We start from the raw sequence: 19,361 nt of genomic DNA, 5'->3' as shown, positions 1-19,361 counted from the left end.
CAAATGGTAGGATTTGTTTTCTTCTTATGGATGGATAGTATTTCACTGTGTATATGTACCACATCTTTATCCATTTGCCAACTGATGGACACTTAGGTTGCTTCCATGGTTGCTTCCATGTCTTGGCTATTGTAAATAGTGCTGCGATAAACATAGGGGTGCATATGTCTTTTTGAATCTGTGGTCTGGTTTTCTTTGGGTAAATTCCTAGGAGTGGAATTCCTGGGTCAAATGGTATTTCTATTTTTAGCTTTTTGAGGAACCTCCATACTGCTTTCCACAATGGTTGAACTAATTTACATTCCCACCAACACTGTAGGAGGGTTCCCCTTTCTCCGCATCCTCACCAGCATTTGTTGTTCCTTGTCTTTTGGATGTTGGCCATTATAACTGGTGTGAGGTGATATCTCACTGTGGTTTTAATTTGCATTTCCCTGATGATTAGCGATAGAGGTATATTCTTTCTATACTCAAATTTGTTGATAGTTTTTATCATGAATTCTGTCAAAGCTTTTTCTGCATTTATTGTAATGATTGTACAATTTTTATCTTTAATTTTATTAATGTGGTGCATTCACATTTATTGACTTGGATATATCAAACCATCCTTGCATCCCAGGGATAAATCTCACTTGATCATGGTATATGATCCTTTTAATGTGCTATTGAATATGGTTTAATTTGTTGAAAATTTTTGCATCTATATTCATCAGGGATATTGGACTGTAGTTTTCTTTCCTTAGAGTGTCCTTATCTGATTTTGGGTAATGCTGACAGAGGCCATACTTTTAAATACAACTCCATAATGCCTCACAAAATCCCAATGAAATAGGTACTAACAGATCCCCATTTTACAAATGAGGAAACTGGACATCAGGAGAGTAAGAGAACTGTACACCAAAGAGAAAGGAGAATTAAGATTTAAATCCAGATTCTGACTCCAGAGTCTAGCCTCTTAACCACTTAGCCATACTGCTTTCTCTGTCTTATAACATTGAAAAGCAGATTAAATGAACTGAGGCAAATATTGCTTAACATAGTTTATAAGCTTTTTAAGGTATATTACTATTAGTTCTCTTATCTAATCATTAGGTTTTATTAAGAATAAGAAAACTGAAGCTGAGTGAATACGTACTTGGTACACACAGCTAAGAAATGACCTAGTTTAGAATTTGAACCCAAGTTTTTCTGACACCAAAGCCCACCCAGTACTCTTCTTCAGTAGATGTTTTTTGTTTGTTTGTTTTTAGAAGGAGAACACTTTTTCAAAATAAAATATTACCTAAAAGCCCATTAGGTAAGCACATCAAAGAAGAGTTGTCATGGTTGATTTTGAGGATGACTATGGATCATAGCACTAGGAAGCAGAGAAAGTACTAGGAAACTAGTCCTATTAGTACTAGTTAAGTCCTTCTCTACACCTGATAGACCATAGGAACTCTTAGTACCACTTAGAAAATAAAGGACTTGACCACCACTGATTATCCCAAACAACCACTCTGGAAAATGAAAAGGAGTTTTAAGTTGGGTTTATTAAATCCTTTATTTATATAAAATTTAAAATTTTCAATTATAAAGAAAAGATCTGCAATTAGGCTAAAATACCAACTACTTTTCAGTTCTGAAATACACATTTTATTTTCACTATTGCATCCTCCCCAGTGCATAATCAGGTGTGGCTGTCTTCCTCTTACTCAAAGCAGTCTGTAAAATGTTTAATCCAAATATGGATACCCACTTAAAACTGACATTTAGTGGAACCAAGTCAACTTATAAAATTCCTCATTAAAAGGTGTACTTATGTCCTAAAAACTACTTTCTAACTTTTCTCAGGGGAGTTTCAAAAAGTTATACATGTCGGTTGTTAAAATATGTATATATATAGGAAATAGAGCAAAACCTAGCAAAATTAAAATCACCCACAATCACACTACCCCATGAGCATTTAGATGTCTTTTTAGTCTTGTTTTATACATATACATAAACATACAGTCTTACAAAATTGACATCAAACTTTGATTTCCTTATCATGTGCCAAAAATAAGACTAATTAACATTTAACATTAAGCAAAACAGTAGTAGGCACTATGTTTTACATGTATTAATTAATTTAATGCCTACATCTCTATGAGGTGGATACTATTTTTACCCTCATTTTACATAAAGAACCTGAAATTTAAAGAGGTTAAGAATTTGCCCAAGCTCACAAAGCCAATAAATTGCCTACACTCATAGCCACTACACTGCTGCTTTCTTCCCAAGATTACATTAAGGATCAACAGAAAGACAACTGGTGAAAGTGCCCTGTAATTACAACATGCCAAATAAAATTTTAACTGTTACTCTGCAAAAATAGGAGACATATTAAATTGGGAGTCACAACCTGGAGTTGCCCTGACACCTGTCTACAGAACACCTGAATGAACTGAAAAGCGAGCAGAGAAGGCAACCCCTGGGGAAGAAAGAGAATCTGACATATTGAAGAACTCTGCTGTGGAATAAAAGAACTAGGGCTTATTTGATACCTTCCAGCAAAGGATGTGAAGAAGTATCGATCACCAACAAAGTATATTCTAGCAGTTAAGAGCATGACTCTGGCTTCACTTTGCCTGGGTCTGAATTCTAGCTGTCATGTGACTATGTGGCGAGTTATCCAACCTTTTTGTGACTCAGTGTTCTTACCTGTAAAAACAGAATAATAGACCCATCTCACAAGGTTGTTGTGGGGGAATAAATTGGTAAATATAAATAAAGTGCTTAGTATAGTGTCTGATATATAGTGAACAATTTACGTTTCTTCATTCTCTGGTCTTTCCTCATGTGTGTAATGTTATTCTTATTTTCTAGATAACTGACAATAATCTCTTGATTGAAATGGATTTTCTTAATTTACTTACTTATTTTGTAGGGATGAAAGAAAGCAAGTGAAGACCAAGAAGAAGAAAAAAATGGCAATAGCCCAGGTAAAACAACAAAGCATTAATTCCCTGGGACCTAAAAAGTAAGAGCCAGCCTGGAACAGAGAAGTTCATCTCTGGGCTTAACTTGCATGATCATTAGTAAAGTCTCAAAATTATTAGATTAAAAAAATCAGCTACCCAGATACAGAAATTAATATGGAAGCAAACACACCAAGTCATGGGAGGTGCTTGAAAAAAGCAGCAGAAAAAAGGCACTTTTACTTACTTTGTACACCACTTACGTGTTTTATCTTTGCGATTAAAAATAGACATATATTTACATATAAAAATTAGCGAAAGAAGGTCTTGTATATACTCTATTCATCCCCAATTTAGTGGGACAAGGATCCTGAAAAGCTCCCAGAACAATGTAGAAAAATGGGAAGACGAGGTGAACTACCTTAGAAATTTAAAGTGCCTGTACAATGGTGAATTAAATCCGTCATAGACAGGAAAAGACTAGTGGGTGGTAGAATAACATTCCACACTTAGGGTGGGGCTATGTGGCAGATATCCTTCTTCCCTTCCTTGGGTAAAAACATTACAAGACCAGGAGTGGGAGTTTTGATGGGAAGAATAAAGTGACTATTAAAAAAGGTGGGGAGTTGCTCTGCACATGTTCTAAGGTGCAACTAGGTGGGGTTAAGTTGGGACTTAGCCCAGGGCTTTTTAAAAAAATTGTCTGAATTAGAAAATAAATAAAAAATGAGTGTATATAACATATATATGTACAGTTTAAAGAAATGAAAGGCAGAATCACGTACCTATAACAAAGCTTAAGAGAACATTACCAATACCACTGACATGCTATGTGTCCTGTTTGCCCTTTTTCTACATCACCCCCTTCTCTCTCCCTGGACAAAACTACTATTCTGATTTTGTGCTCATCACTCCCTTAATATAACTACTGCACATATGTTATATCCCCAAAGGATATATGGTTTCATTTTGCCCGCTTTGGAACCTTTAATTTTTTTTCACTCAACATAATGTGTTTGAGATTCACCCATATTGATAATTATAGCTGTGGTTCATTTATTTCACCGCTGCATAGTATCTTATTGTGTGAACACAGCATAATTTATTTAAAAATCCTACTGTTAAAAGATATGTTTCCAGTTTGGAGCCATTAGAAGTAAAAAGACTATGAACATTCCAATCCATGTCTCCTAACACACAGGCAAGAGTTTCTCTGGAGGTATGGATTGAGGAGTGGAATGGCTGGGCCATAGGTAATACCCACCTACAACTCCAATAGATTACATCTAACTGTTTTCCAAATGGTTATGCTATTGACATTCCCATCAGCACCACATGCCTCAGAAAGACTTGTTAGCACTGTGGTTTCATTGTGTGCCCACTGATTGCTAGTGAAATTGAACATCTTTATAAATATCATTTAGCCATCTCCTCTGCTGCAAGATGACTATTTGTTTTACCAGTTTTTATGGGTAATCTTTTTATCTTTGATTCACTGGGGCCCTTTATTTATTCTGGGTACTACCAATTATTTGTTGATTTGTGTTGTAATCATCTTCTCCCACTTTATGGCTTATCCTTTCAATTTTGATAAACAGGTTCATCATTTTAATGGAATCAAATTAATCAATCTTTACTTAGAGTTTGTACTTTGGTATATTAAAAAATCCTTCCCACCATGAGGGAAGGATGGTGGTGAAGGTATTACCCTGTAATTTTTTCCTGAAAGTGTTAAAAGTTTTTACTTTCCTATCAATGTCTTTAATTCATCTGAAATTGATTTTTGTATATGGTGTGAAACAAGGATCTAGTTTAATGTGTTTCTATTAGATAACCAATTGTCCTAGCCTCAGTTTTTAAAAAGTTCTTCCTTTCTTCACTGACCAGCATTGTCAATTCTGTGATTTATCAAGTTTCCATGTATGTGTGGATGCGTACTCTATCCTATTTCACTGGTTTATTTGTTCATCTCTGTTCTTATATCCACGTTGTCTTACTGTAGCTTTATGCTAAGCCTTGAGATCTGGCAAGCAAGTCCACCCAGTTTGTTTCTCTTCTGGCTATTCTTGGCTCTTCGCTCTTTCATATAAATATTAGAGTTACTCGTATCAAATTCTTCTAAAAAATCCTTATTGAAACTTTCACTGGAATTGCATTAAATGTACAGATTAATAGGGAGAATTGGTATGTTTCTAATATCAAGACAAAATAGTCTTCTCAAGCCAATATGTACTTCTCTCCCATTTATTTAGATCTACTTTGGCTTTCAATAAAATTTTCTAAAATTTCTCCATTAAATTTGGCATCTCTTTTGCTATTCATACATCTACTCCTAGGAACTTTATTTTTTGCTGTCATTTTATTCTAAATGGCATTTTTTTTAGAATCACTTTTTTTTATTAATGTACAGAAATGTAGTTGATTTTAGTATCCTACATTCAGTGAGCTTACTAAACCTCCTAATTTTTATAATTAATTGTAGATTTAAGTTTTCTATGTAGGTAATTATATCACAATGAGAGTTTTGATTTTTCCTTTCCTTTCTTTGTCTCTTTCACTTTTCCTTGTTATGTTGCACTGGTTAGAATTTTCAGTACAGCACTGAATAAAAGCTATGATAGTACGCATCCCTCCTCTTGTTTCTGGTTTTAAAGGAAACATTTGTTTCAAATTGGACTCATTGCTATAATGTTAATTGTAGGTTTTCTATTGGTACTCTATTAGGTTAAGGAAGTTTTATTCTATTATTGGCTTGCTAAGTGCTTTTTATCATAATTAAAAGTTACACTGAATGCTTTTCCTGCATCTACTGATAAGAACATATATCTTTTCTAATATTTGAATGCAGAAATTTACACACATTTTTGCAATACTTACTCAACATTGCATTCCTAAATTCAGTAACCCCAGAACTTTTGTGGGGGCATTATCAATATTTTATATATTGATTTGGGTCCCTACTTCATAGGTTTATTAAATTAAAAAACTCTGAATGTATGATCTCTTCAAGGAAAATAACTTAAATACAACTTTGTATATGTCATTCAATACATAGAACCAATTTTTCCAAGATCACAAATGTTTATCAACCTCAATGACTCAAAATACCATAACAGAACTTTTTACTTGGAGGGTCGTAAGAGGTTAGATGATTCCAGAGTAGAGAGAAACTATCTGCTTAAAAGTCACTAAGTTGCACAGTGCTAGTCCTATTCGTTCCCCTCAAAACCCTATCTCCTCTCTGGCATAGTTCCTTACTCATCCATGCCTTCTCTGACCTCTTAAGTCATCTACTATTGATGATGTTTACTTGACACTTGGCATGTGCTATTCTGTATGTGTCCTGTCTTCCAACTAGAATGTAAGTCCCTCAAAGAGCAGCAAAAGCACATACCAAATGCTTGCTTAAAATATTCTTGTGGATATGATGGTGAAACGTGAGTTGGATAATAATGTAGCAACATTAGAAAATGGGACTCGTGGAAATGCATTTTCTAGAAACCTTCAGTTTTAATCTCATAATACTCCTTGAAACTTAAAAATCATTCTACAATGTACTCTATACTTTATCCTGCTTTGTTGACAGTATTTTGGCCTGTTTTATACATTTCTAGATTTAAGCAAATTTCTTTTTTTGTTGAGTACAGTCAATCATTACAAATATCAGTTATGGTATTGTGCCAAATATATAGCTGTGGATATATAATGTGTGGGATGCAGAACCTCAGCTATGGCTCTGAATCAGTCTGTAACAGAGAAGAAAGAAAAGCTGCTATTTTCCCCCTACTTCATTGACTTCTAATTCACTCTCAGTAGCTCTTCACAGGCTTCCTCCTTCACTCTCTTACTCTCTCCACCCTTTTACCCCAGAATTAAACAATACAGAGCTGTAGGGCTGATAGATTTTTAGAACTGATACTGTGAAAAGTCACTATTTCTCCAGATTGTAACAACCTTCCAGTTTGTTTTTCCATTGCAATCTCTTTTCTGTACCTACTACTAGCTGACCTCATCACTGCTCTCTAATCTCTAGAAAGAATGCAGCATATGCCTCTGGAGCCAAGACACCTGGGTTCTAATCCCAGTTTGACATTTACAGCCAGAAGTCCCATAACAAGTTACTCAACTTTACTATGCCTGAGTTTTCCTCATCCATTTAATGAGAGTAAATATGTATCTCCTCATAAGGTTGTTCCAAGAATTAAATGAGTTAATACTTATAAAATGTTTAGAGCATGCCTTAGCACATAGTGAGCATCATATACACATTGTTAAATAAATGGATAAAATATTGTCAACTTCAACTCCACCACTCTCTCTCTCTCTCTTAAAACTACTCCAGTATTTTTTCATTTTTGGGGTGTGGTTGTACTGGTGGTGATGGTAGTGGCATTCTTTTGGAGGAAAGGGATACTGCAGACATTCTAACCGATCCTAGCACCACTTCCCACTGATCAGTGTCAACAGACATGGAAGGGACAGTGGGGAGAGGATCCAGCGTATTTATTCATTGTTCTGTTAGCTAGGCTACAATGAGCACAGGTGAAGAAAACGTAGCTATTTAATCAGCATTACAGCAATGGAGGGCCATGCGTGACTACTGTTTTCAAATATTTGCAGGGCTGGGATGGAGAACAGATAGCATGTACAATTCTATGGAACAGATACAGGCTCTCCACTGAACTTGTTTAAGCAGGAGACTGGTAATCAGGTGTCAAGGATGCTCTAAGAAAGAATTTTTAATTTAGAGTCAGATAACCTTTAAGATTCCTTCTACCTCTAAAGTCTTGGCAATACTGGCATGAGTCATCAAGACCTTACCGTCTAGTTGAGTCACACATCGCCAACGCGCTCCTGAAGGCACAGAATTCTTCACTCCCCGCAGTTTGGCACAGTACAAGAGATCTAGGGAATTCTAGCCCTCGGGCTACGTATAACTAGGCTCACAATAACAAAAACTTCTCTAAAACTAAGCGCGTCAGTTAGCTGACTCCAGACTTCTGTTAGGACCAACAAACAAAGCATTCATCCCAAAAGGGATTTGGCAAAAAGATGCGTATCCGGATAACTATCAGTCCTGCACATCACTCTACCGAAGCTGGACAAAAGCCGACTTAAGTGAGCAGGCAGGTGAAGGAGAAGGGGCAGGGTGGCTCGGGGTGAATGAGAGACGGGTGAGCCGACGCACCGCAGGAGAAAGGGACAAAGGGCGCAGGGAGAGCACGCTGGACTCGGAGCCCGGCAGGAGTGCCCCCGCCAGAGTGGCCAACAGTCCGGACTGAGACTGGGATGCAAAGGTGTGCTCGCAGTGCGTTAAAGAGTGACAACGAGGAGGACCTCTAAGTGCCAGCGGGGCCCCCGCGGGGGTCCTCTCTGCCTCCGAAGACCTTGGCTCGGCCTCCCAGCTCGCGAGGGACCTCGCTGGGCCAGGGGCTGCCGGAGCCTCAGCTGTCAGGCGGGTCCTGTGCGCCCGCGCACCTGCCGGTCGGGCGCCCGCGTGGGCACTAGGCTCCCAGCCCCGCAGCCTCCTCTGCCGCTCAGCCCGCTCGGCCTCGCCGCCGCACCGCGGATGGACCAGACTCCCGCCGCCCGGGCCGAGGCCCGTTCTCAAGCCACAGACAGGCGGTCCAACACCGACGCCGCAGACCCGGTGCCGAACGTGGGGCAGCAGCTGCCTCCTGCCGGGCCCCGGCCGTGCGAGCGGCCGCCGCCATCTCGGGCCGCGGCCGGAGGAAGACGAGGGGCAGCGATGAGCGCTACTTTACCTGAGAAACCAGAGGGAGCAGCGTCTGCTCCACCGAGCGAGTTCTTATCTCGAGTCCCGAGTCGAAGACAAAGCCCGACGGGCCGGAGCCGTGCGCTGCCCGAGCGCCGCCAACGCCGGCGGGACCCGGAGAGGCGGCCATCACCCTCAGCCCGTCGCGCAGCACAGAAACCACACCACCGCGGGCCCGCCAGCCAGCCAGCCTGCCCGCCCGCCCGCGGCCGCGGCCGCAGCTCTACACCCGCGCCGCCGAGGCCCCGCCCCCATAGGGCCCCGCCTACCTCACGCCCCTGCCCCGCCCCCCCACGCTCCAGGCTAGGCCACCCCGGCACGGCCCCGGCCTGCTCCGCGGACCCCGCGCGGCCCCGCCCTTCGCACGCCTCTGCCCCGCCCCACGCGCTCCAGGCTAGTCCGTCCCGGCACGGCTCTGGCACTGCCCCGCCTCCGGTACCCATTCCGCGTCGCGCCTCTCACTTCAGGCCACTTTCCTGTGAGTTCCAGGCAAGTCCCGCCCCCTCAAGAACAGAGAAGCGGATACCTGAGGGCCTCCCACGGCCACATGGCCTCCTACCAGGACAAGAACAACCGGCTGCAGCAAAGCTTCCAATTCTCCCGAAATCCCGCGACAATTTCTGGGTGCTGAGCTGGGTGAAACAGATTGGTAGGGAGGGTGCAGAGTCCAGGCCGTAGCGGGTGGTTTCTTCCCTGCGACGAATTCTACTGGTACATTGTCTCTCCAGAGCTTCTCCAGTAGGTCCCATTTCCCCTCCCACCCTGGTTTTCTATGTCTTTTTCACAATCAGAGCTGGACTAAGGATGTATTTGATAATGCAATCGTTTAGGGAGTATCTGGGTACTTGACAAGAAGACTGATTTCGCTTTCAAGGCTGTGTTCAACACTACTACTTTTTGAAAAAAAACTTTTCAAAATTACTTTCCCCTAGTGCCTAGCACGCAGCAGTTTCTTAACAGCTGCTCACTGACTGCAAAGATTGGTGTTTATTTCTGACTAAACTCAAGGGTAAGCCTAAGAATTAGAGAGCCCCGGCGTGATTTTGATGGGAAGGAGAGCCAAACACCCTTTACCTTAGATGTTTGGGGAGCATAGCCAAAGAGAGATTGTCAGAAGCACACACCTTGTGAAGGGCTCCTAGGCTTAAGCAATTAAGCAATAGTTTTAAGCAATGAGAAGCATGAAGAAATATTTGGTGAACTGGATTATCTGCCAAAAAGAAACTGATCAGAGTAGAAAAGAATCTGAGGCTGGCTAGTCCACCCTTACACTTTTCAGGACCATTTCTCCATCAATGTCAGATTGATAACATTCAGTATAAGCACTGATGTCAAAGAATAAATGCAAGATATAAGGCCTAAGAGACAAGAGGGAAGTATCTGTTGATTTCTGACTTCTCAAAAAATCAAATTTTTCAACAGAAATAAGACAAAAGTTTACTACTTGATTCATTCAACACTCAATTTTATTTCAAAATATATTTTACATTTACAAAGAGGTTACTTCAGTAGGTCTTCAAAGCAAGTTAAAGCTAAGAAACAGCATTTGTGTAATAATGAAGTATACTGTATTTGAATGCTTTTTTGCTTTCAATCCATCTCTACCTTGCCTGGGAATGAAGAGACTGATACAACTCCAAAAGTTACCTAAGCAATTACAAGTAAATATTCAACCTTGGTTTCAAAATCAAATGGTATGTGAAATACACTCCTGTCACCTAAGCAAGTGGCACTCAAAGGAGAAACGTAAGGTTTTCTTTGGGATAACTAGAATGAGAGTTACATTTCTGGGGTCACTGCAATAAAAAAAGAATCAATATTTGATAATAAGTCAAAGTAGTACTACTTTAAGATTTGTTTCCACACCTTTCATTGTAAAATATAAAGCCAGAAGAAAAATAAGAAACCAGGTATGGAGTAAAGAACTCGGGACTTGGAGTCAGAAGTTCTGCAACAGAATTCTGGCTCCATCATTGTGTGGTATAAACTGAAAGGAAAAATCACACACACACACAAAAACCTCTGTCTCAGTCACCAGTGCTTTATCTGGTAATACTTAACACCTGCCTATCTGATGGGGTTGTGATGAAAGCAGTCTGAAAACTATAAAGTGGCATACAAAAGCATTATTCAGATGTACTATGGATATATCACCACTGTATTTGCATATTAACTGATCCTTGAAAAACCTGCAAAACTAAACACAAATATTGATTTTATACACCATAGGTGGGAAAGAATCTCTATACTGTATGTATAGTTCTGAACAGCAAATATTTTTTTTCTAGTATCTCACTGAACTTTGAGATTTATTATGGTTTACATGGTACCACGGTAATTGATATACCATTCAGAATATCCATGAAGGATGTCTTCTCAAAGAGAGCTGTAAATTTACTTGAGAGCAGTGTTTCCCAAAAGAGTCAGTAGTTCTTTGAGATGCTCTGAGAAAAGGAGGAGGGATCTGCAATTTAAGGTAAAATAAACACAGTAACACAGTCTTTATGCCCTTATAAATCCCAATACATAATAGCATGTTAAAAACTCTTAGAAGGCTCAAGGAAAGCTAAACATTCCTCAGTTTTAACTGACCATGGAGTACCCTCCCACCATATACACCCTTTTGTTCTCTTATCACATATAATAACATCCTTGCAACTAGAGCTATAAGGAACACATTATCCCAAAAACTGCTCAACTATGAGGGAAAGGGAAGAGAAATAGAACAATGGACTGAGAGGAAAAAGAATTGTATTCCACCCTGTACTCTATTACTAACTGGCTATGTGTGTTAAAAAAAGCCACTTTAACCTATGGATTTGTTTCCTTCTCTAGAAAATGACAGGATCAACTGATTTTATAAGGCCCATTCTAGCACAGAACTTTTATGACTCACAGGCAAACAGAACATCTTCATGTACAATTTTTATTATTATTTTTTTTTTTTGAGAGGGCATCTCTCATATTTATTGATCAAATGGTTGTTAACAACAATAAAATTCTGTATAGGGGGGGTCAATGCTCAATGCACAATTAATCCATCTCAAGCCTAATTCTCATCAGTCTCCAATCTTCTGAAGCATAACGAACAAGTTCTTACATGGTGAACAAATTCTTACATAGTGAATAAGTTCTTACATGGTGAACAGTACAAGGGCATTCATCACAGAAACTTTCAGTTTTGATCACGCATTATGAACTATAAACAATCAGGTCAAATATGAATATTCGTTTGATTTTTATACTTGATTTATATGTGGATCCCACAATTCTCCCTTTATTATTATTATTATTTTTTTAAATGTTGAAGTGGTAGGTAGATGCAAGATAAAGGTAGAAAACATAGTTTAGTGTTGTAAGAGAGCGATTGTAGATGATCAGGTGTGTGCCTGTAGACTACGTGCTAATCCGAGCTAGACAAGGGTAATAAAATATCCACGGATGCAGAAGCTTTCTCTCAAAACAGGGAGGGGGGGGGTGAGGTTCTAAGCTTCACCACTGTTGTTCCCCGATTTCTCACCTGATGGCCCCCCTGCGACTGTGCCTGTCTTAGGTTGTTCCTCCCTTGAGGAATCTTACCTGTCTCTGGCTAACCAGTCATCTTCCAGGGCCATACAGGGAAATGTAAAGTTGGTAAGTGAGAGAGAAGCCATATTGTTTGAAAAGGTTAGCTTTTTATTTCTTTGCAGATTTATGCCTTGTGGCTTCTATGCCCAGCACTTGTCTCGAGGTATCTTTACCACCGGGAGGAATTATGATGCTTGGTAAATTCGATATGAGGCACGAATTCTATTTAAGGGTTGTAATTAGGAAGGAAGAAGAAAAGCTATAGAGGTAGCATATGGAAGAAAACATGGGAGGATTATTTCTTTGACGTATCTTCTTGTAGAGTACCTTAAGCATGTATAGGTTTTAAACTACTAACTAACTTGTGCACACATATTAACATAATAGGAATATGGTGACAGAAACTAAGCAAATCTATAATTACCAGCCATCTCCTGTGAAGCCAAGAAAACCAGTTAGGCACCCTAGGCATTTGTGAAAATTTGTCTATGATATGATGGATATTGTCCAACTGTACTTGAACAGTCTGAGAGAAATCAGACAAATTAAAGTAACCCATTTCTGGGATCTGTTCACATCCCATATGTTCTTTTAACCATAGATAGTCTATAGTCGTAAGATTTTGGAGTGCTACAACTTGCACCCCTCCCAACTCCTGGTTGAGTTCCAAACGTACAGATCCACTCAAATTCGTTGTCTCACTGTATGCACACGCCAGCCTAGACATCTCCCTCCTCATTCCAATGGCAAGTCAAGGAAACAGTGGGATGGACGCAGCCACAACCGCAGCATCGCCCGGATCCCTGTGGAGGCTTTTTGATGATCATCCCCCGGCACGAGTCCTCCAGAGAGTGCTGATGCCAGAAGCTCCTCCTCATATCGTATCTTAGTTCATTTTCTGGGTAGCCAAGCTAGGCCTTGATCTTCTGCATAAAAACAAACAGACCCTTTGCCCACACTTTGACATGCCCCCTATTCCACTGTGTAGAACTCATTGGAGGTCAGCACACAGGAACTGCTTTTTTTTTTTTATTAAGAGAAAGGAATATTATCAGAAAAGAGTACCTCCATAGCTGATCATTTGACACCCTTTAAGTGATCAAAATCAAGGATATTTAAAGCATGCGTTAATCTTTGATTTACCAATAGTCTTATCCTATCAAGAAGTAATCCCCCTTTTCTTTCTTCCTTTTTTTTTTTTAATCTTTAATCTACACTTACATGAAGAATACTATGTTTACTATGCTCTCCCCTATACCAAATCCCCCCTAAAAACCACATTAGTCACTGTCCATCAGCATAGCAAAATGTTGTAGAATCACTACTTGTCCTCTCTGTGTTGTACAGCCCTCCCTCCCCTTTCTCCCTACCCCCCATGCATGCTAATCTTAATACCCCCTTTCTTCTCCCCCACCCTTATCCCCCCCTGCCCACCCATCCTCCCCAGTTCCTTTCCCTTTGGTACCTGTTAGTCCATTTTTGGATTTTGTAATTCCGCTGCTGTTTTGTTCCTTCAGTTTTTCCTTTGTTCTTATACTCCTCAGATGAGTGAAATCATTTGGTATTTCTCTTTTTCCGCTTGGCTTATTTCACTGAGCATAATACTCTCCAGCTCCATCCATGTTGCTGCAAATGGTAGGATTTTCCCTCTTCTTATGGCTGAGTAGTATTCCATTGTGTATATGTACCACATCTTCTTATCCATTCATCTACTGATGGACATTTAGGTTGCTTCCAATTCTTGGCTATTGTAAATAGTGCTGCGATAAACATAGGGGTGCATCTGTCTTTCTCAAACTTGATTGCTGCGTTCTTAGGGTAAATTCCTAGGAGTGGAATTCCTGGGTCAAATGGTAGGTCTGTTTTGAGCATTTTGATGAACCTCCATACTGTTTCCCACAATGGTTGAACTAATTTACATTCCCACCAGCAGTGTAGGAGGGTTCCCCTTTCTCCACAGCCTCGCCAACATTTGTTGTTGTTTGTCTTTTGGATGGCAGCCATCCTTACTGGTGTGAGGTGATACCTCATTGTAGTTTTAATTTGCATTTCTCTGATAATTAGCGATGTGGAGCATCTTTTCATGTGTCTGTTGGCCATCTGTATTTCTTTTTTAGAGAACTGTCTGTTCAGTTCCTCTGCCCATTTTTTAATTGGGTTATTTGTTTTTTGTTTGTTGAGGCGTGTGAGCTCTTTATATATTCTGGACGTCAATCCTTTATCGGATCTGTCATTTTCAAATATATTCTCCCATACTGTAGGGTTCCTTTTTGTTCTATTGATGGTGTCTTCCGCTGTAAAGAAGCTTTTCAGCTTAATGTAGTCCCACTTGCTCATTTTTGCTGTTGTTTTCCTTGCCCGGGGAGATATGTTCAAGAAGAGGTCACTCATATTTATGTCTAAGAGGTTTTTGCCTATGTTTTTTTCCAAGAGTTTAATGGTTTCGTGACTTACATTCAGGTCTTTGATCCATTTTGAGTTTACCTTTGTATATGGGGTTAGACAATGGTCCAGTTTCATTCTCCTACATGTAGCTGTCCAGTTTTGCCAGCACCATCTGTTGAAGAGACTGTCATTTTGCCATTGTATGTCCATGGCTCCTTTATCAAATATTAATTGACCATATATGTTTGGGTTAATTTCTGGGGTCTCTAATCTGTTCCACTGGTCTGTGGCTCTGTTCTTGTGCCAGTACCAAATTGTCTTGATTACTATGGCTTTGTAGTAGAGCTTGAAGTTGGGGAGTGAGATCCCCCCTACTTTATTCTTCTTTTTCAGGATTGCTTTGGCTATTCGGGGTCTTTGTTGTTTCCATATGAATTTTTGAATTATTTGTTCCAGTTCATTGAAGAATGTTGCTGGTAATTTGATAGGGATTGCATCAAATCTGTATATTGCTTTGGGCAGGGTGTCCATTTTGACGATATTAATTCTTCCTAGCCATGAGCATGGGATGAGTTTCCATTTGTTAGTGTCCCCTTTAATTTCTCTTAAGAGTGACTTGTAGTTTTCAGGGTATAGGTCTTTCACAATTTTTATTATTTTTAAACTACCAAAAAATAACTGCTTTGTGGTTCCAGATATCTTGTATATTTTTTGCAAGTCCTCAGTAAGTTAATGAAATGAGTATATTTTGATGGCAAATGTATAAGGACAAGAAATTAAAAGAAAAGGTATCTGTTCTTAGCTGGAACCAGCATTTGGAAGTATGTTGCCAGAGGCTATTTCTACTGTAAAATGCCTACTGTAAACCTCTTGGTAAGGGGAGACTCCTGGTCAGAACCAGAGAATGAGAAGTTCTTAAGGGGTTTTTCCTATAAACCTTGAGGTTGAAAGCTCTGGTCAGCTTACCTAAAATTATTCTGCTCTAATGTAACCCCGTATGGCCTGAAATTTCTAAATATTTCTTGCCCAATAGTGACAGATCCTCAAGTGCTAAATACAATCAAAGTAGGAACTAGAGGTACTAGTAAGTCCTGATGAGTCACAATGGGTTCATGTTAAGACAAGGCTTAGCCAGAGGACCTCATGTGCAAGCTCTGCAAAAGCACTTTAACTGCAATAAACAAGTACTTCCAAAGGCTACTGAGCTTAAATACAGCATTTCCATAACACTTCTTGGGTTTTCTTCCACTGTTAACAGTCAATCTACTACACCAGTCACAGAAGTCAAGAGAAAACTCTGCTAGCTAACCACCTCTAACAGAACACGGTGTTAGGAATCCTTGCAAATTTAAAAATAAGTAAGACTGGTATCTAAGGCAGTCTGACAGAGATCACGTCCAGGAACAGAATGTGCCAGGAATTTTGGAACTGAAGCAAGATTTATATGACATGGAGTTTATGCTGAAAATCCCATGCCTTATTCTCTCAGAAAAGAGAGAAGCACATCTGAATGAAGAGCTTTTATCTCCTCTGCCCATTCCCCCAGTCAGTTTACAAGTAAATGTGAACTTAAAACTAATCTTAAATAAAGCTATAAAATGTATAACATTGTGATAGGATTTCTGTACGTGGTCTTTACTGAAGATGCTTATAGTTCATCAATACACTATCTGTCCCTAAAGTAACTTCCTCTTTCCAAGTCAAATCCTGAGAATCTGAGGGCAGCTTATCTTTGAAACTTGAGCTTAGGATGCCTACCTTTTCATACCACTTGATCTCTGTGCACTGTGAAAATTCTGAAAAATCTCACTATATTGGAGGGGGCATGTTTCTCTGTTTCTGAGGGTTCTAGAAGACGTCTCCGACCTCCCCCAGCTGGTAGACCTTCCAAGTCCTAGGAAGTCTAGAAGTCCCAAGACTAGGATCCTAGACCTTCCCCAGCTGGTCAACCTCCCATGTCCTTTTGTGGGTTCCTGGAATACTTGGGAATTTCAAGTTTCTTGATCAGAACTATGTAGCACTCTGGGGGCACCTCTGCTCCTGATATTTCAGGGTGATATTACATCAGTGCTAAATTTTGGCAGCTCTAAACTATTCTCTTAGGGCTCAGAGTTTCCCTCAAAGAATCTGGTATTCATACTAATATGACTAGCAACAGCTAATATATTAGCTCAAGTTTAATTTTTGCAGTATCACTTTATATAGCTAAAAGCACTTTGGAAGAACATAATTCATATATGCACAATAACCCTGTGTATATTTGTGTTTTATGAGTATGTGCTAATTACAGCTATAAACTTACCAGTATACAATTAACAAAAACCTGACTCTTTTTTTAACCTTTTTAATGAACAGCTTTTTATTTTAGCCAATACACATAATCTGGCTAAGATTTAAGGTGAGAGAAAGCTTATCAGTTGTCCCTACAGCATCCTGTACACGTAGCTGGCATGGAACTTAGCATTTGGCAAACTCTTAACAAATGTTTTACTGAATGAATGAATGAGTGAATGAATGAATGAATGAATGACACAGAAATGAATGAATTACTGGCCAAATATAGTACTTAGTGGAATATCAGATTATAACTGTTGAAGGATAGAAAAAATTATAGATCCATATGTAGGCTACTATATAAAGACCTCATTCATGGTAGACTCTTTTCTAAATGGAGTTTTTCTTAATATGAAAATAAGTTTAAGCTAATTAACATTAATTACACATCTTAGTGATTTCTACTTTTTTAAGTTTTCCAAAATAGCAATCTTTGATATTTAAGAATGGTTTCTCCTCCATATTCCCTTGGAGGCAGAGAAAGAGCCTGCTGATTATTCTCTACAGTGGAAAAGGTACAAAGTTAAAAGCTGGGTTCTAGTCCCAGCCCTGTCATTAACTGTAGGACAAATCTATTCTAAAGGACACCTATCTCACAGCACTGGGAAAACTGCATATTAGTAGAAACACTATAATGTAACAGAGTTTGCAGACTATGGAGTCAGGAAGATTTGAGGTCAAATCTTACTAAACTTTATGACTGGAGTCAGTCACTTCTCTGAACCTTAGCTTCCCCACCTGTGTGAAAGAAACTGTTGTAAAATAATATAAAACTATAGGAAAGCTGATGTGAAGTGGTTGTGAAGTAATATGTGCAAATGACTGTAAAATGTAAAACACTATGCTGGTTATTGTGGTATCTGAGATATTTAAAAAGTCACAATTTAACAAGCATTCACCTAGAGTCTTATGTGCAAGGCACTGTGCTAAGTGATGGACAAACACTGCACAAATATAAAATCCTACAGCTAATAAGTAACTATTTGGCAGAATTCCAAATAGTGAAATAGGGATACATTTAACAAATCGAAGTAGTGCTACACCTGAGATTTTTCACTTAAAACATTCAGAAAGAACAAACTATTGTTACCATTAATAGCAGCTTAATAAGTATTTAACTTCAATTCAGTCAGCCAAGTTTTAGAAATTTGGCAGTAGTACAATGGTGGATGGAGGGAGAAGAAAAGAGAAGAGGAAGAGCTTGTCTTTCAGTGTCTCCCATGGTTGTAATACACAACTAACTGAACTTCAAATAAACCACCCACCCTAACACTAAGAGTTGTTCTTTTTTTACAGGGAGGACCATACATTGTAGGAGAAGGGTTGAAGACTCATTTTCCTCGCTCAAGCAACTATACACTCAAAAGTGAAAACCTCTTCACTGAAAAGTGACTGTCATAGAAAAGTTTAAGAACAAATTTCTTAAAGCGGGAGAAATTTGTATTGTACATACTTTCAACAGGCAGGTAAGTTTAGGGCTCTTAAACTTTATAAATACTTATTATAATAATATAGATAACCTAAGTGGGAAATTTCAAGCCATGGTACCAGTGTACAAAGTGAAACTTTTCAAGCCATCTTAGTAACAGTTAAGTGAGCAAACCACATTTTTGAGCTCTACAGCTGTGCTTTAAAATGCAAAGCAGCCCACAGCAAGTTCTCTCTTGTCCAGACATTCTGTGTGGAAGGCCAGGAGGCTTCTGCTCCTTTCCTGGGCTCTGCTTGCTAGGCACAGCTGAAAGGATAGAAGGCCACAGCTGAGCTGAACTCACTATCAAGGTTGAACTTCCTACAGAAATCACCATGCTGGAAACCACGTCAGTCTACTGAAGATTTCAGATCTTGAGAAATGTCATGGCAAGTCCTATTAAGAAGAAAAGAGAATGATTAGTTTTGCTTTTGGAAAAGATGGGGGAGGATAAAACCACAGAAATATTAAAAATGAAAAGAAAAACAGCCTCCAATCAGTAATTAATTGCCATACAACAGTATTTTATTTCATAATCTGAGAGCCTTAATGAAGTTACATAGCCACTACTTTTTCCGAATATTTTCACCTATTATTGTTTCTAAGTCTGCTAGCTGTCTCTCATTCTCTGGTAACAAGAACTCCAGTTTTTTGCTGGGTTCATTGGCTCCCATCCAAAAGACTATTTCCCCCAGATGCCCCTGAAACTATGTATAGCCATATGGCTAAGTAATATGTGGGTTAGACGGAGGTGGTCTGCTGCATATCTGAGGTGCCTACATCAGGACTGTAGTAGCCAGCTCGCCTTTGCTACATAATATACAAGCCTGAGATAGGATGACATCACCCAGGCAGATCTGTATCTATGTTGGCAGCCAAATGGCCAGGTCAG

At 39.4% G+C, this 19,361-nt stretch overlaps 2 protein-coding genes and 1 long non-coding RNA gene across 5 annotated transcripts in view; all 3 read right to left on the bottom strand.

The window, feature by feature from the left end:
- The window catches only part of CTNNAL1 (catenin alpha like 1), a 52,634-nt gene extending 43,677 nt beyond the window's left edge, over positions 1 to 8,957 (bottom strand). The window contains exon 1 of one of the 2 annotated variants that reach the window (XR_012126866.1): positions 8,705 to 8,957. Coding sequence is in view for 1 of the 2 variants with exons in the window: in XM_017655530.3 (XP_017511019.3) it covers positions 8,705 to 8,845 (141 nt within the window). In the remaining variant the exon portion in view is untranslated. The remainder of the gene's footprint in view (positions 1 to 8,704) is intronic. The other variant, XM_017655530.3, reaches the window with a different exon arrangement.
- Positions 8,958 to 10,163: 1,206 nt separating this feature from the next.
- LOC140847171 (uncharacterized) lies at positions 10,164 to 14,771 on the bottom strand. The gene is made up of 2 exons (XR_012126864.1): positions 13,748 to 14,771; positions 10,164 to 13,300 (listed from the first exon to the last, which is right to left on the bottom strand). It is a non-coding gene; the product is annotated as an uncharacterized lncRNA (long non-coding RNA).
- Positions 14,772 to 16,997: 2,226 nt separating this feature from the next.
- The window catches only part of TMEM245 (transmembrane protein 245), a 93,118-nt gene continuing 90,754 nt past the window's right edge, over positions 16,998 to 19,361 (bottom strand). For both annotated transcript variants that reach the window (XM_073226490.1, XM_073226495.1), the window contains one exon: positions 16,998 to 18,865. In XM_073226490.1, the coding sequence (XP_073082591.1) occupies positions 18,820 to 18,865 (46 nt within the window). In that variant the 3' untranslated portion in view covers positions 16,998 to 18,819. The remainder of the gene's footprint in view (positions 18,866 to 19,361) is intronic.

Source organism: Manis javanica, chromosome 2 (genome assembly GCF_040802235.1).
Source record: "Manis javanica isolate MJ-LG chromosome 2, MJ_LKY, whole genome shotgun sequence".
NCBI lineage: Eukaryota > Metazoa > Chordata > Mammalia > Pholidota > Manidae > Manis > Manis javanica.
The sequence above is the reverse complement of the archived record's forward strand: the minus strand, read 5'-3'. Positions and strand labels throughout refer to the sequence as shown.